This window comes from Heliangelus exortis, chromosome 17, assembly GCF_036169615.1.
Source record: "Heliangelus exortis chromosome 17, bHelExo1.hap1, whole genome shotgun sequence".
Taxonomy (NCBI): domain Eukaryota; kingdom Metazoa; phylum Chordata; class Aves; order Apodiformes; family Trochilidae; genus Heliangelus; species Heliangelus exortis.
This window is the reverse complement of record NC_092438.1, coordinates 6132688-6150173: the sequence shown is the minus strand read 5'-3', so window position 1 is coordinate 6150173 and position 17486 is coordinate 6132688. Positions and strand designations below refer to the sequence as shown.

The following is a 17486-nucleotide window of genomic DNA, read 5'->3' as shown; positions in this document are numbered from 1 at the left end:
GGGCTGGCGCTACCCAATGGAAAGCAGAGGAGGAGGCGGCGCGGCAGCCGCCAGCGCTCATTGGGTGGCGGGTGAGTCAGTTGTGCGCTGTTCTCCCGCCTGGCCCAATGGCAGCAGCGGGTGGGCGGGCCCGCCGGCTGTCCGGCAGCGGGTGCGTGTGGCGGGCGGGTGCCGCCATGCCCATGTACAAGGTGCGGCCCTTCCCCAGGGTCAGCGGTGAGGTGCTGGCGGAGCAGCTGCCCACCTGCATGTACCGCCTGCCCAACATCCACCGCCGACCCTCGCCCGCCGCCTCGCCGCCGCCGCAGGTAGGAGTGAGGGAGCGCAGGGCGGGCCGGCTGGAGCAAGGCGTGCTCAGGCCGCGGCTCGCAGTGCCCGCCCCGGCGGTCTCGGCCGTGGACACGGGGTCGCGCTGGGGGAACCCAGGGGAGCGACCTCCGGCTACGCGGAATGCGTGTCTGCTCCGGACGGGGCTGCTTTCGGGGGGTTGGAGAGGAATCCGGCGCCGGGATCTCGGGGGAAGGGCCCGCTCCATCCGCCGCCTCCGCTCGCAGTGGGGGCGCGGGTCCCTCCGCGCATAGCATTGGCTCTTTCGAGGGTTAAATAAGCTCAGCTTTTTCAGGAATTTCCGCGTACATTTAAAGCCTTCGGTAATTCTCAGCTTGGCTTTTCTGGGCTCTCTTTCTCAGCTTCCACTTATAAACGGCCAAATTTGGGGGACTCAGCCGAGCTGAGGCCTTGCAAGCCCTCGGGTGTGTCCCAGCAGCTGTGTCCCTGCTGCATCATAGCTCGGGTGCCTTTTCTTTCCTGCTGCTGAGATAGGAACTAACCAGCTACCCACCCTCTTTTTCTAGTCTCAGCCACTTCTTTCTTAAGTAAGGAAAAAATGCAAAGTACTGTGTTACATTAAGCAAGTCGAGTTCAGTCTCTTCCCAGCGTCAGGAATGCTTTGAGTTCTTCCAGGCTGCTTGTGGTCATTTTTAGCTCGATGCCATCACATCAGCAAGTACATGATGTACCCTCACCCAGGCTGATGAGTAGACTTCAGGTGGAATTTCACAGGAATGCTAAGATGCTCTCCTGTTGCAACAGCAAAATATTAACTGCCAGTATCTTCCAAGGGTGGTTTTTCTTTCATGGAATTTGTATTTTCTAAGTGATGGTCACTTAAGAGGTGTTTCTGGGTCTTGATTTTGAGAATATTGTGTAAGCAGGGATGAAGATTTCACTTGGATGCCTTGCTTGTTATGAAGACTTTGGTTGATAGGTTGGTTTTCATTAATTTTCATTCAGGATGCTTAGAAATTGATTATCTACATAAAGATTTTTCTTTATCATAATTTTAAGTTTATAGGCTTATTTCATCTAGGCAGCATTGTAAAGTAAGAGAAGCGTAAGATTGCAAAAAGATGAATTAACAGGTAGCAAAGCCTGTGGTCCTTTTTTCTCAACAATTTATGATTGTTTTATGACAATGAATGACTGGAGAGTGATTTCATATAACACACCATCCATCTAAGTGTGCAGGGATTTTTTCTTTAACTACTTGAATTGTCAAAATGTTTGTTTTGCAGCCTGGACACAAACTCTTACCAGTTTGTTTTTCTGGGCTGAAGAGAATCCTGACAGGGTTACTTTGTTTTTACAAGTTTTAATTCAGTGCTTCATGGAGAACTTTAAGTTTCTGTAGTTGTGATCTACATTATAGGGTTTGCTGTAGCTTCTGGCTTATAAAAATAAACTGGAAGATTTCAGAGACTGAGACAGGTTATTGAGTCAACAGAGGCAAAAGAGACAAGTGATAGACATAAGATGATGACGTTTCAGGACATTCTTGTTATTTTAATGTGCTTAATGTCACTGTCAAATGAACTGTGAACTAATTTGACACTGAGCTGAGCAAATATTTGTGAACTTGTTTTTTTCTCTCCTACAGGAAGAGGTTGACCCATCACTTCAAGCACTTGAATCCCGTCAGGAAGAGATTCTCAAACGTTTGTATGAACTGAAGAGTGCTGTCGATGGTCTCTCAAAAATGATACAAACCCCAGATGCTGATTTTGATGTAACTAATATCATTCAAACTGTTGAGTGTTCTCCTTTGACACCAAATGGAGCAGATTTAGATTTAATGCTTGGGAAGGTAAGTTTAGTTGAGCAGATACATTGCTACTTTCCTTGTTCTTAGACGTTCAGGTTAAAACCCAGGACAATCAGAACTCATTGTATGAGTTGTTTATCCTTACAAATAACCTACAACGAACATTTCATTTTGTGCATCCAAATTGTAGCTACAAATGCTTATAAACACTAAGTCCTATGTATTCCCATTTGGATATAATTCCAAGCTGGAATGCTTAACTTTAAAATTTTGATGGTTGGTTACTTTTATGTTACCAACTGGAAATTTTAACTTTGGATTCAGGTTGGCCTAGAATTTACATCATTCATGTGCTTGAATTGTATGTTGAGGAAGAAATATGTTCAAATGTTTAAACAAGTTTTGAATGTCTAAACTTGAATTCCTTTTCTTTAGCATCATTAGAATTTCAGATATACACATGCATGGCTATGTACATTTTGGTGTCATATGAAAACTCTGCTACTTCAGATTCTGATCTGGAATGTGTCTTGATCTGCTGAATGTTTTACTTTCAGGATTATGGTGCCCTGAAAGATATTGTAATCAATGCAAATCCTTCTCTACCTCCACTGTCATTATTGGTACTGCACAGTCTCCTTTGTGAACGCTATAAAATTCTGTCAGCTGTTCACACACACTCATCAGTCAAAAGTGTGCCAGAAAACCTCCTGAAATGCTTTGGAGAGCAGATGAAGCAGCAACCACGTCATGAATATCAGTTGGGCTTTACTCTTATCTGGAAGGATGGTAAGAATGAAGTTACTTTGTAGATCAATATTTTAGAATAGGTGAGAAGATGAAACTTGTGCTATAAAACCTTGACAACAGATGCTTTGAGGTCTTCGTGCTGACACACGATGGATATGAATTGCTGATAACATTTTTCCTCTTTTTATATCTGAACAATGATGGAACAGAGGGGGAAAACTCTTGATTGTGGATATTGCTATTAAAATACATTTACAGGATGTTTTTAATAGAGGTGCTTTTCAGTTTCTACAAGTAAGTTAGCTAGAATAGAAATCAGGTGGGAGACTGGGCTGAAGTTTGCAAAAAATTCTCTCTTTATCCCAGTTTCCTACCTTAGCCTAAGTACTTAGACAAAGAAAACTGGAAATTGTTCATCAAGTTAATGTCGTTAACTGTGTTACTGGCATCACAAATAAGATATGTCATAGAATTAGCATTATGTTTAACTTTTCCACCCTATGGTATTTACTTATCGTCTTTTCTTAATTTCAGTTCCAAAACCCCAGATGAAGTTTAGCATTCAAACAATGTGCCCTATTGAAGGAGAGGGGAACATTGCTCGATTTCTCTTCTCCCTGTTTGGCCAGAAGTACAATGCAGTTACTTCAACTCTGATTGACAGCTGGGTTGATACAGCCATCTTCCAGCTAAGAGAAGGTAGCAGTAAGGAAAAAGGAGCAGTCTTGCGCTCTATGAACGCAGCCCTGGGCAAGACATCGTGGTTGGTGGGAAATGAACTCACTGTAGCAGACATTGTGGCATGGTCTGCACTACAGCAGACAGGCAGTGCAAACACTGCCCCAGCCAATGTGCAAAAATGGATGAGGTCATGTGAGAACTTGGCACCTTTCAGCTCAGTAATGAAGCTACTGAAGTAAGCCTCTACTCTTCATCATGTGTAATTTTCTTCCACCTCATGCCTGCTGTAGTGGCTTAAGTCCTTTCTGAGATGTCTTCAAGTACTACAGTTGGACAGAATTCTGAAATTAATAAAAAGATTACAGCTACCTTTGGAGTGTCACCTTCCTTTTTTTAAACTGATGCATGATTTGTATATTTGCTTAATCATCATAAGGTGTCTTAAGTACTGCTGTGCAAATACAAAGCTTATTTACACAAGTTAGCCTCAGCACAGTTTAAAGTGCAAGATGAATCCTTTCTGTTGACTTGAGATCTCTGAACCTGATGAAAGCCTTCAAAGAACAGATAGGAAAAATAAAAATGCATTGAAATATTTTTATGTGAAAAAAGGAAAACATTTTTTATATAACTTAGCATATAATAGAGGTTAGTTCTTCCTGTACTCAAACAGGAGAACCTAGCTTCATATTTGTATCTTGTTCTTCAGAAAGGAGTTTTATTCTCTCTCTCAGTTTTTCTATTTCTTCCTCTTGCTGTCTCACCTTCTGTTGTAGGTTAGAAATAACCTGAAAATGAAAGTCAGATCATTTATATATAAGCAAGGATAAAGCCTTAGTAACCTACTTGAATGTGTTTGCAGTCTACACATTCTGCAGCACCACAGCTGTCCTGCATATTTGATACTACAATTTAAGTGGGGCAAGGAAAGAGAAAACGATAAAGTTGTGCAGAGATGGTGAAAAGCTTCACAAGTTTTTCTGACTTCTAAAAAAACTTTAAAGCTGTACATGAACAAACTCTCCAATCTTCATGATGTTACCCTACACTTAATAATCATTTCTCTCATTGCAAAGACACCAGAACATGAATACAGTGCTGTAAAAGTGCAGAAAAGGAAGTCTTAATCATATACTCCCCTTCAAAACAAAACATTTTAAAAAAAAACATAATCCAGGCAGGGAAAGTTAAAGGGGTTGGGGATTTTCTTTTCCTGTTTTTATCCTGTAGAAGTGGAGGTAATTGGTGTAACTTACATGTTCTGTGGTATGAAATAGTTCACTTTCCCGAAGCTGAGCAGCAGTTGGTCTTTCTGTAGATCTCTGACTGATGAGGAGTTTAACATACTTGGCTTGAATAGGCCATTTTCTGTAGAAAGCATGAGGAATCTGGCCCTTCCTTAGATGTGTAAGGACTTCTGTTCTTTCCATTTCTGTTCCAAATGGCTGGAATAGTTCTAGCAGGATAACACCCATGCTGTACATGTCTGACTGGGAACAGGGTGAAGACAAACTTCTGGAGTATCTGCTATTTTTAATGAGTTACTAGATTTTTCTCATTCAGAAGTCATGAAGACACTTCATGACAATGACATTTCATTGTGATATGAAAGATATTATGACAATACTAAAGGAACACACTCAAATCTGTATACTTCCCTCAAGAGAAACACAACTTTTGCATTAGTAGCAAGGTTTAAATTCACATTTCAACAAAAACACTAGAAGAAACAGTGAGAGGAATAATGATTAAATATTATGTATTTACCTACTGAAAGACTTGTTTTATTCCTATTATCTATCACCAAGTGTTAAAAGCAAAACAAAATGCTCCCTACCTTGAAATCATAGTGAGATCCCTGCAATTGTTCTGGTGAGGCATAGAGGCAAGTCCCAACTCCTGAGGTGTGTGTCAGTCCTTTAAAAAGGCAATTTTAGACTCACTCAGCTAGTGTTACATTGTTAACAATTTACTTAAGAATGTAATAGTTAATGGTTTTAACATCATAAAAACTTAAATGCTGAAGCCCATTGCCCATTAAGGTTTCTTCTCTTACCTTTTATCCTTTCTGTCCTAAACCACTGCTCTCTATCATCCAAAAGAAGGTCTTTGCAGGCTAATCCAAAGTCTCCTATTTTTACATGACGATCCAATCCATGTAGAAAGATATTTCTGGGCTACAAACAAGAAAGTATAAAACCTAATATATCTATCTATATAAAAAACTGACATTTCAGCCGTTTCAAAGTTTGTAAAATCCAGCATTTCAGAGGCGTAAGACAGGAATTATTTAACACTTCCATTAGAAAAAAGTCACAGCTGATACTAAATTACGTGTTAGCAACATAATTTGGGCAGAAATACAACATATGAAGTATCTAGGGAAAAAAGCAGAGGAGGAAAAACAAAAGTTTTAGTCCCATGAGACTGGAGGGGAGAATCTCCTTTGACCCACTGGCCATACTTCATGCAGCCCAGGATATGACTGGCTTTCTGGGCTGCTAAATCATTATTCACTTGTAAGTCAATGTCATTGAGTACTATGCTGAAAGAAAGTATGGTTCTGGTATAGAGGAGACAATGTATTTTTTCATATGTAACAGATAAATTCTTAAGAGCCCAGGTCATCTCAAATTTAACTATTAAGTTAAACATAAGCTCTTTGTTTTCTTCAACCTCAAGTAATAATTCAATGAACTTACTTTAATGTCTCGATGCATCACTCCCATGCTGTGGATATAGCATACTCCTTCTAATAACTCTTGAAAAATTTTCATGGTCCAGTGGACATCCACAAGATGATATGGACCTTAAAACAATTTAAAATCTAAATTATTTTAGCTTATTTTACTATGTTATCTGAATTTATGGTGCCTTGTTGAATTCTTTATGATGTAGAAGAAATTTTTAACAGAATGAGCATAGTTTAAAAAAATTAATTTCCCATGCTTCTCCTGAGATAGTCTTTTTGAAACGGCAAAAAGTTACTAATATCAAAATTCCAAAAGGAAAGTTTAGAGAACACAAACATATGTCTACCTAAAAAGATTCCTCCAAGCCCCATCAGATTGTTATTTGATTATGAATTTAACAAACTCTTTATTTCCATGCAAGGGCTGAATTAGAATGATTAGTTTCTGATAAAATCATACTAATTCACATGATATGTTTTCTGTACTGATTTGCACCATTCTTTAATCCTTCTGTCTTTGTGCTACCCTCTGAAATTCCCAAATTTCCTTTGGCTGCAGCTGTCCTAGGTAAATTTATGATCTCAATGTTACCATCTCCCACATTTTTGTTTTATTGAACTATACTGTCTTCCTTCTCTAATGACCCAGAGATCTAAAATGTTTGTAGCCACACTGAACACTTACTTACTCCTCCTTGGGTCTCTTTCTTAATGTCTAACCTATGATACCATTCATCTTTCCTATTCTGTTGCCTATGAAAATATGTAAAAATAAGGTTTTGAGGTCAAATGCCCTACTAATCCTATCAGTCCCTGACCAGGAACCTTATCTTTCATCTTTGGATAGCTAAAAGACTATGATTATAGGAGAGACAAGTGGAAGTCAGTGGGTAAATCTGACTCCATAACTGAAGAGAACAATAGAGTTATCCTAATAGTGATAAAAACTCAGATTAAACACTAATCATACAGTAGATGTCTTACAATCTGTTAAACATGTGCTTTCTTAAAACAACCACCCCAGAGAAAGGAACATGTCTCTAATTCTTTAAGAGCATTAGACTTGTTTTCCCAAATGTCAACAGTCACTGAAGATGGCTTGGTATCAGGGTATGAGAAATTCTCAGGCCCCTGAAACAAAATAAATGTTAGCCTTTTTTTTTTACCAGTGACTAATTAGTCTATGTAGGAATTTTGATTCATAAGAACAAATATAAAAGCTTTTAAGTATGTTGTAATGTGTCTTAAACACATCTATATTAATATAGATTAGCCTGTGAAGCCCTTTATTCTGTAGCAGCAAGACTTACTACCAAAGCAAAATGTAAATTATTTAAACAGCTTACTGAGAAAAAGTGGTTTCTGTCAATAAAAAACTCTATTCTGAACAAGTAGTATTGCCCACGCACAGATCTCTCCAGTTAACAGCCATGCCTCAGGCATACACATTGATTCTTTCCTGAAGAGCTGTCAAAAACTCAGCACTTAAATCTCTTTTGCTAACATCTGTCATACAAAAATCCAATACTAGCTGCTATTTTATTGGGTGAATAAAGAATCTAATGAAGATCCCTATTATAAGCTGCTAAGTAGAACACAAAATCAGGCAAGTGGGCTTCCAATTAGGAAAAAAGAAATATTAGCTTTGTAACGAGTAAGAAAATTTTTAAGACAGTAATGAATCTTACTGGATGTTTCCTCTGTTCTCTCAGTGCATCTTTTATTACGGTCAACAATCCAGTCCCACAAGGATATTTCACACAGTTGCATTTGTATATGAAGCATCAAAGAATACTCCACCTAACAGAAAAATAATGGTCCATAATTTTGCCATTGTAATATAGGCAGCATTTCCTTAGTTATTTTCTTTGAGGTTAATAAAACCCAAACTGTATTAAGTTAAAAATCCAGTTAGATAACACAATTACATCAAATACAGCATTTCTAATCTACTGCATTCAAGGAGAAGTAGAAATGTTATATAATTTTGGGTGGGGGTTTGCTGGATGTTCCTCAAATTTTAACAACTGTTATATGATAAAACCCAACAAAACAGACAGCTACATAGTATTATGCTACTTAATAATTATGTTACTTAATATTCAAATCAAGGCTTTAAAAGTTTCTAGACATACAGGACAGAGGTACATTCTGGCTTAGAAAATTAGTGTAAATTAATACAAAATAGCAAAAAATTTCAACCTCTTTATATGGAATACCTATGGAATATAAATACCTAACGTCACACTCAGTTTCTGATAATGTAGTTAATTTGCTAACACCTTTAGAATCTCAGATTTCTTGCAAGATGTTATTCCAAATAATAGCAAAAGGTTGAAGCATTCTAGAGTTGGCTGTGTTGCACAAAATATTTCAGTGGTATGAATGCCATTGAAGTTTTAGAAACATGGCCAGAGGATTTCCTGCCCAAACCTGCTTCTCTCTTTCACATGTAAACCCACTGTACAGGAACCACATTACGTACCCAGACATTCTGATCAGTAATATCTGAACTACCCATCATTGCTGAGTGCTGAAGATTTTCAGGTTTTTTTTATTCAGGAGTAGTACTTTTTGTTCATGTAGGTACTCTGAAAGGACCCAAGATGATTTAAATTTTGCCAGCTTCTCCAATCAGCTTCCTTGTAATGGTGTTTTACTCATTTAGCAAAAATGGTTTGTATTTTTGGCTCTAATCACAGTAATTCCATTTTTTAGAATGTATCATTATAAATCATTCCTCTGTCTAACAACCTTCAATTTACAAACATCATTAAATTAGACAGCTGATAACTATATTTATAGAGAACTGTATTTACCTCAAACTCTCCACAGAGAGCTACGTCATTCTTGGAGCATTCTTCAGTGCAGGACTTACTTTCAGTGCTAGCATCTTGATCCAGGCTAGAATGAGGTCCCCATGCTGAATTATTTTTCACATCATTTGATTTACTGCTAACACTACTTACAGATTCTTCTTGTAATTCTTTGGATAATTCACATTTATTTGGTTTCACACACTCCTTACTACTGCTGTTCGTAAAATCACTCCTTATATCCATATTCTGCACTGATTCACAGCCTGGATTTCCAAGACTGGTACTACCACAGGACTTCCTTTCTTGTGAAGTAAGGTCAGCAAAGATGATTGAACTGTCACTTTCCACACTCTCAATGTGACAGTAATCACTGAAAATAATAAAGGGAGAGAAAATACGTACACAGTTTTATACCATGCGTTTGTGATACACCATTCTGAATTTATTATTTGCTTTTTCCAGAGTAAGACTTCAGCTGTTTCTCCATTAAAACTTTAGATTCCATGTAGGCTCCAACTTTTGTAACACCTTTGCCCAGCAGGGATTTCTGGCAGCTGATCCAGAAAGCTCACAGATACTTACAGTCCTAGGTCACAGCATTCACTGGACACAGATATGATCTATCTCCATTCCTTTAACCCTAGGAAGTTAACACTATTTCTCATAGGACTCTTATTTCCTTTTTTGCTAATCAACAGAAAGAACCCATCGCTCTAATACGACTCCATAGTACTAATTAGTGCTGCTGACTGGCACAGAACTTTAAGTAAACTTGAAGCCCCAGCACTCAGGCACTCAGAAAAAGAGATCCAAAGAAGGCAGAAATGTTCAGGAATATTCTTCAGCTTATGCAATCAGAAGGGAAACTATGAAAGCACAATTAAGACTTTTTTTTTTGTTACAGTTTGGAAGCAAATTACACTTGTGCAATATAGGCTGAATTCTGTTTTAATATACCTTGAAAACACACCTTAGGTTAAAGCCAAATAAATGTTATCACTGAGATTTGTAATACTTACTTGCTACTCTCTTGCTCCAAAGATAACGGCTGCAACTCCATTATTGTTTTACCTATTGGATAAAAAGATAAACATGGTATTTTACAAAACAAAGCATGCACATATTTTCTATAAAATAACATTTAACATGGAGAATCTTACTAAATTTATCTTCATTACCTGTAGATATATTTTGCTCTATTTCTACTGCTGCAAAAGGTGCCTGTTAATCTACAAGACAACCCTGGTATGTTTTTAAGTTTTCTTTAAATTAGAAGAACATTCATGTGGTGCAGCTAACAGGCTTGTACTGAACTCTCACAGCTACTGACCCAGATTTCACATTTAAGAAGTTGGCCCGTTCAAAATTAGGGCTTATAATGTACAAGACCCTACACAGCTAAAGAAGCGAGGCACCACCCCTGACATTACCCTGCTGCCATTTTAAAGACACTTGATATTTTGAAAATACTTTTCATTAAAATTGTGTATTTATGTGGAAAAAAAAGTTGGCTTTAGCACACAGAAGCAAGCATGAAACACCAATCTTGTAAGCCAAGGAAAACCATTAAGTATCACAGGACCTAACCTAGAAGTACTATAGGAGACCTCAAGACATGGTAGCAAATTTGTGGGGTTTTCCCTTTATTCATCTCTTTTCCCCCCAACATCTGAGGTGGCTCATCCCTAGTATTCATTCTCGTCCTCGTCAACTCACTACTTTTTTGAGTTAAAAGGTTTTCATTGCACTTGACTGAATTTCACACAACTTTAAAATCTTTCTCAAATATTACTAGAATTGAAGCCAATACTTTCAGAGTTTCAAGCTGATAATTAAGTAGTAGTCATTAGGCAGAAGACTGAAGTGCACAGAAAGATACGAAGACCTTGTCGTCACCTGCAGTTTGCTTGCTTTTGGTTGTTTTTAGGAGGTAAAAAAGTTACTTTATCAGAGAAATAATACTCTCCTGCAAGTAACAATACAGAGGTTCTAAGCAGGATGAAAGCCAGAGCAACACAACATGCTGCACTTTCCTTTTGGGCGTGCTGTCTGAACTTGCTCCATCCAAGCAGTGTGATAACCTACAACGTTAGGATGCTGCAGCCCAGCCAGCACTTTAACTTCTCGTAGCACCTAAAAAGACCAGAAAGGAAACTGATTGGTCTGTGTTTGAGTGCCTGGTAAACCCCAAAGATAACAAATATAAGGGTTCCTGACAGAGAAAGAATGGATAAAACTATGACAGTAGGGGAGAAAATTGGGAAGCTTTAAAAGCAATGATGATTTTCATAGTTGCAGGGGTGACCACATTAAAGTTAACAACAAGCTTCTTTTAATGCACTTAAATACTTTAAATACTATCTATTGAAAGGGTCAAATCTTTAGAGACTCAGAAAGCACAAAAATGTATTAACATTTTTCATGTTTGGAGAAATATCATAACAGCAGACATGGAGTTAAACCACAGACAAAATACAGAAAAATGAATACCTTCATGCAATCTCTTCTTGTAGCCTTCTTAATGTTAATTTTTTTAATAGCATAGAACTGACCGTCTAACTTGTTTCTGACCTGAAAACAATTGCAACAGAACAAAATTAGATGTTAACTTTTTAAAATTAATGAATTATTAAATCCTTTAGAACCAAGTATTTTCTAAAAATAAAGTCTCACTCATATCAGAGAACGAAGCTGGGATCAAGCCCCAAGCTGCCTAAGGCAAGGGTACTTTGCTTTTGCCTTCTTTCCAGACTGCAAACATAAAATCCAATCTGCAAGACAGACACTGCTTTAGAGCTACAAAAATGCTGCTGGTCCTGATAACTGCTTAAACAGGTTCTCAATCTGTGACACCACAGCTGTCACATACATATGGCACATACCACATGGGGAACCTTTGGCTGGCCATACACTGCAAGTATTTAATACAATTTGACACTGGGTAGGACAGTTTTAAGGCTGTGTTTTATTTCTCGCAGCCACAGCTGGAACATTGGGGTGTGAAGAATATTCAGTTCCTGTGTCTGTCTTCAGTCAATGTATCACAATACTCTGCATGAGAAATAGACTTTTTATTCACTTTAAAAAGGGTCAAATACATAAAGTAAAACATGGCCTGATTTGACAAACAGAAAAGAGAAGCCACAAACCAGCAGCTTTCCAAAAACAAATAATTTCCAAGAAAAACTAGATGCAATCTGATCAATTGTAAGTGAAAGGTAAAGAATACCTTGTATACTTTACCATATCCTCCTTTTCCTAGCCTTGCAATCTCATCAAACTCATTCAAGTATCGTGAAGTCTGGGCTTCAAAGAGAACTTCTTTTTCCCTAATCAAAAAAGTAAGACTACGTTAAGCCCAATTACAAATACAAGTAAGGTACTATGGAGGCTACAGGTGTACACAGCCTATAAACAGAAATACTATTCATATTATGAAAAAAAAAGAAAATCTTTTGACGTTACCGTAGTGAATACAGAAAATCAGCAGACTGCAACACCATGCACATGTGCCACAAACATACTTTCTGTGTTAAGGGAATTCATAAGTTCATGACTGATAAATCTTGTTTTACTGAAGAGTGGCACTAACCATGACAACTGTACTGAAGAAGCAATTTTTATCAGATCATTAGGAAAGTTTGGAGAAATTATTTTTTTTTTCTTCAGAGTCAAAACATGAAAAGTAATATTAATACAACTCAGAATGGAGCACAAAACTTTAGGGAGGTAGTTAAGTTTAACGCTTTGAATACATACCCAATTGCATGAGAATCTCCATTAGCAAGTTCCTGTAAAAAACACAACAAAATTCAACATAAAAATACATGATACAGAATAACAAGTCTACCATGCAATTGGTACAGACAGCTAACCTAAATGGAAACTACCACTATGTTCTTAGAAGAAAATGAGGTTACTGATAGCTATTCATTCTGCAGAGAGCTCCACCAAATTGAAGTATTATTATCACCATTACCACCAGTAATCTACTAACATATCTCTGCTGGACAGATTACTGCCCTTTTTGAGCTCTGCTAGCAAACAGGATAAAATGAGGGCTCTAAAATGTGCTTCAGACAAAATTAACTAGCTTAGTTCAAGCAGTGAGATAAGCAAACTGTCTGATTCAGCCTGAAGCACATTGCACAGTATAGAAATTATGCCCTCCACGAATACAAATATGAGGGTGTTAATGTAATCATCTGGAACAGTTAAAAACTAAAAACTGATGTCTGCCCATTGTCAAAAGAAGCTGTAGCCATACTAAAAAAAACTTGCTTGTGTTTATAAGTGTTTCTTAAACTTAAAAAAATGTAATTATTATTTAATAAGGAACAACTTTTGCTGGCTTCAAAAGCTTTAGTGCCATAGCTGCTTCAAAAACATGCCATCCCAAAAAGCTAAGGCAGAATGGGAGCACCTCTTGTATAATTATTAATAAAACCCATATTGAGTATTAAAAAAACCCCCAAACAAAAGCATCTTTGGAGGCAAGGATGTGTTAATTCCTTGATGCAGAGGTTGCTAAAGACATTTAGCAAGGCTTACCCCATTAAGTATTTGTCGATTAGCTGCCTTCATTAGTTCAGTAATGGCTCTATTGTGCTGCAGTCTTACAGTACTAAATTCATCACAGAAGGCAAAAGGGGAGAGCAACCCTGTCCTTGTAAAAGCCTGACGAAGTACTGCACAAAGGAACAGAGAAAGGTCACATTATACAAAGCCTGCTGTAACACCATGTAAGTAGCTGTTGTTTTTTAAAATGAGAATCTTTATTTGAAAGGGAGCACATCTGAAAAACTGAACAGTATCTCCTACTCCAATGCTATCTCTCATACTTTTAGCAATAAAAACTAAATCCAAACTGGAGCTGCTCTGTGGGAATCCCTTTCCATAATACAGTTTGCCATGCCCTTCATGGCCACAACTGCATCTCCTCTTCTTCATTATTGCAGCAGATGGATGATACAAACATCCACCCATTCACCTACTTGCTACCCCTGGACTCATTTTGATCAGCGAAAAGGGAAAATGTTCACAATTTTGAGGACATATTTATAAAGAGAAGTGGTAATGTCAATATTTTCTAATTCACAAACTCACGCATTCGTGCACATACTCATAGTAAAGAATTAACTCACTCCCTTCCATCCCTGACAAAGCACTCTCAGCTGAGTAAAACAACACTGTGGCAGAGAAAAGCCTAAGAAATACTGGAGATGGATGCAACTCCGAAACTGCTACAAAAATGTACTTAAAAGTTAGAGTTCCAAAGCCTTAAAAGAAACATGCTTGTTAAGGTGGTTTATTTTGGCACCAATATTTTAAAAATCAGCCTCTTTGTTATTTGAAGGAGATTAAACTTACTGAATATGAACCCATAAGGAATTGGGAATTTTACTACACAAGCTTTATGGACACAATTAGACACACCAGAAAAGTGGTAACCACCACACTTGCCAACATGAGTATACCAGCCAAACCCACAAAACACATACTATTAACTATGTTTTTCTTTTATTCATCAGACTTACCCCCCTTGGCAAACTGGTTTAAACTATACCAAGGGAGGAACATAATTTTCCACAGAAGTACATTTCCATAGAAATACACTGGGAAGCAAAGCAGCTTCCAGATGCCCAGGTTGGTTGCGCGATTTTTTGTTCCTCTCACAGAAGAAGAAAATTTAGCAGTTTTTTTTCTTTTTTTGCCCTTGATATTTTCAAATATTCAGGATATTAATTCTGTTCTCAAAGTATAGCTTTGTACTGATATCATGCTGTAATTCTGCACAGAAGAATGGTATAGATTTATAGTTTACAATAAACAGACATATAAGATAAAGGAAAAAACTGCTTTTACTAACTTCGGAACAAACACCTTGAATGAACAGGGTTGTGTGTGTACATATGGCAGAGATGCTCCAGCAGTGATGCAAGCAGCAGCTGGTTTTGGATGGTTGAAGTGAAATTCACAAACTTTTGAGACCCATTTGCAACTCTCAGCTCCTCTGGCACATCAGACTCTGCAAAAAGGACAGTCAGACCAAAAGGATTTAGGTCTCACTATATGCCTATTTACCACAACATCAAAAACACATACAAACCCCCACAGCCTCAACAAAACCCTGGCTCATGAAGAGCTTACCACACGAACTGAGCGAGAAACTTAATTATACATAATTTTCATTAACGCATAAGAAAAAATGCCCACCCGAGAGGCCAAGGCTCTCCCGAAGGGCGAGGGAGCCCCCACAGCGGCCTCAGGGTATGGTGCACCCTGCCCAGGGCGTGCCCGCTCTTGCATCACCCCCGCGGCTGCCGCTTGCCGGAGGCTACGAAGCCGCGGCCAGCGGCTCTGGCCTCCTCCCCACCCTGCCAACCGTGGGGGGGGGATGTGGGGGTGGCCGCAGATCCTGCGGTCACCTACGGGAAGCGACCGTCACTCCCTGATCGCCCAAACCTCCCTCAGAGGACAGGGAGGGCCTCATGATCCCCGCTTACCGTCAAAACGCGGCTCCGGGCTCTCCTGAGGGAACTCGATGGCAAGCGGCGGCCCACGGGAGGACGCAGCCATCCCCACCACATGCCGGGCGCTGGGGTCCCGGCCTCCGCTCCCGCCGGCCGAGTGGGGTCTGCCCGCCTCCCGGTAGGCGGTGCCGGGGGCCGGGCCAGCGTTTATGGCCGCTCGTTGAGCGCCGGGCAATAAAACATTAACTGGAGAAATAAACCGGAGAGGGTAAATAGGGCCCGGAAGGCAAGAACGGGCGGGAAGGCTACGGCCGAGGAAACGGCTCGTACCGAAGCTTCGTGGCGGGAAGCTGTGGCGTCCCCTAGCACAGAGGGTCCGGCAGAGACCCCTTACCTCCGTGAGGGGCTGCGGCTCCCTGCATCGCCCGCAAAGCGCCCGGCGGGAATCCTCAGGCCCGCGCAGCCCCCTCAGCACCGAGGGAATTCCGTCGCCACTACGTCCTCGGCCCCTCGCCCTGACCGGGGGTCGCCGAGCCCCCTCTAGCGGCTCCCGGCAGCGGCACAGGGGCGGGCCTGGTCCCCGTGTGACCCGGAGGAGCTCGCTTCTCCCCCCCGCCGCCGCCGCCGCCTCCTTTCCTCCCCCCGCCCGCTTGCCCGGCCGGCGCCGGGCCCCGGATGCAAGAGGCCGGCGGAGGGACGTCATTGTTCCCCGACGGGCTGTAACAGTAGGCGGAGCGGGCCGGGCTGAGGCGGGGGCTGCGGCGAGGGGGACCCGGCAGCGCCGAGTCAAGCGGGGCCGAGCCAGGTAATGGGGCTGGGGGGGAGAGTCAGGCCTGGCGGCGGCCTGGCACAGCCCGGCAGCACCGCGTGCATTTCCCTGCCTGGAAATCAATGGGCCGGCGGGGAGGGGCCGGCCCGGGAAAGGGAAGGGAAAGCGATCGGCGGGAGCAGCCGGCTCAGCCCAGCCCAGCCCGCCGGGGCGCCGGCCGGGCACTCGGCCGCTGCCCTCCTGGCTGGCGGGCAGCCGGAGGGGGTGGGACCCCCGGGCGGGGCGGGGCGCCGTCCCCAGCACGCGGCGGAGGGACCCAGCCCCGCCACCGCCACCACCCCCTGGGCCGGCGGGACCGGCCCACTCCCGGCGCTGCGGGCGGTGGCGGTGCGCGGCACGATGCCTCCGCGCCCGCCTCCTCCGTTCCGCGCCGGGTTCCCTCCGGCGCCCGCCCGCCGCCTGCCTCTCCCTCTCCCTCTTCTGCTTCTGCTGGACCGGGCACCCGGCGTTGCTTCCCCGCGTCCCGCTGCCGGCGGGAGAGCGGTCGGCATCCCCCTGCCTCGAGTCCCGCGGCGTTGCTGCCTGCAGCGCCGCCGCCTCCCGCTCGCGGGGTGGGGTTCCTTTCGGGTTCGGTTCGGGTTCGGGTTCTGTTCGGGTTCTGCTCGTCACCCTTCGCGCCCCCCACCCCGCCGCGTTGCCATGGGCACGGAGTCGCCGCTGGGCGATGCCAGACGCACTCCTGTCCCCGGACTGTGAGGCGCGGACGCGGGCTCGGGCCCGGAAAGGTGAAGCTGGGGCGGGGAGGGCGGGCTCGGAGGCGGAGCAGCCCGGTGCCGGGACTGCCCCCAGCGGGGCCGGGAGCCGCGGGGCTGGCGTGCGGGATGGTCCGGCGGGTACGGGATGCGGAAAGGTCCGGCTCGGTGCCGCCGGGAGTAGCGGCTGCGCTGGGGAACTGGGCGGTCAGGGAGCGGGAAGGGTTACCCTGCACCTCACCTGCATCACTGACTTGCCATGAAAGGTGAAGTGATCATTAATTTCGCGTTTCCTGGATGGATTATTTTTTAATGAAAGTAAAACTAGCGCGGCGTGCGTGCGTGTTCGCGGTGTTTCCTCATTTCCTTTTATTTCTCTTGCTCGCTTGCCTGTAGAGGTGCAGTGTGGAAGTGTAGTTTGGGATTTAGCGATGCAAATGTGCCCGGTC

General features: G+C 42.1%; 2 protein-coding genes across 3 annotated transcripts; one reads left to right on the top strand and one right to left on the bottom strand.

The window, feature by feature from the left end:
* Window positions 1-119: 119 nt before the first annotated feature.
* AIMP2 (aminoacyl tRNA synthetase complex interacting multifunctional protein 2) lies at window positions 120-3900 on the top strand. Of its 2 annotated transcripts, none has more exons than XM_071760432.1 (4): window positions 120-308; window positions 1937-2143; window positions 2659-2890; window positions 3386-3900. In XM_071760432.1, exons 1-4 carry the CDS (start codon window positions 177-179, stop codon window positions 3769-3771), a joined length of 957 nt encoding a protein of 318 aa, XP_071616533.1. In that variant the 5' UTR covers window positions 120-176; the 3' UTR covers window positions 3772-3900. The 2 variants fall into 2 exon arrangements, with proteins under 2 accessions (XP_071616533.1, XP_071616534.1); XM_071760433.1 differs by having other exon boundaries at window positions 167-308; window positions 1941-2143.
* A 215-nt stretch (window positions 3901-4115) lies between these two features.
* Window positions 4116-16219, bottom strand: EIF2AK1 (eukaryotic translation initiation factor 2 alpha kinase 1). Its single transcript, XM_071760435.1, has 15 exons — window positions 15550-16219; window positions 14913-15071; window positions 13595-13731; window positions 12803-12834; window positions 12273-12372; window positions 11534-11614; window positions 11059-11176; window positions 10063-10114; window positions 9044-9413; window positions 7913-8024; window positions 6235-6341; window positions 5589-5709; window positions 5370-5449; window positions 4789-5022; window positions 4116-4320 (listed from the first exon to the last, which is right to left on the bottom strand). Exons 1-15 carry the CDS (start codon window positions 16217-16219, stop codon window positions 4198-4200), a joined length of 2496 nt encoding a protein of 831 aa, XP_071616536.1. The 3' UTR covers window positions 4116-4197.
* Window positions 16220-17486: the final 1267 nt, after the last annotated feature.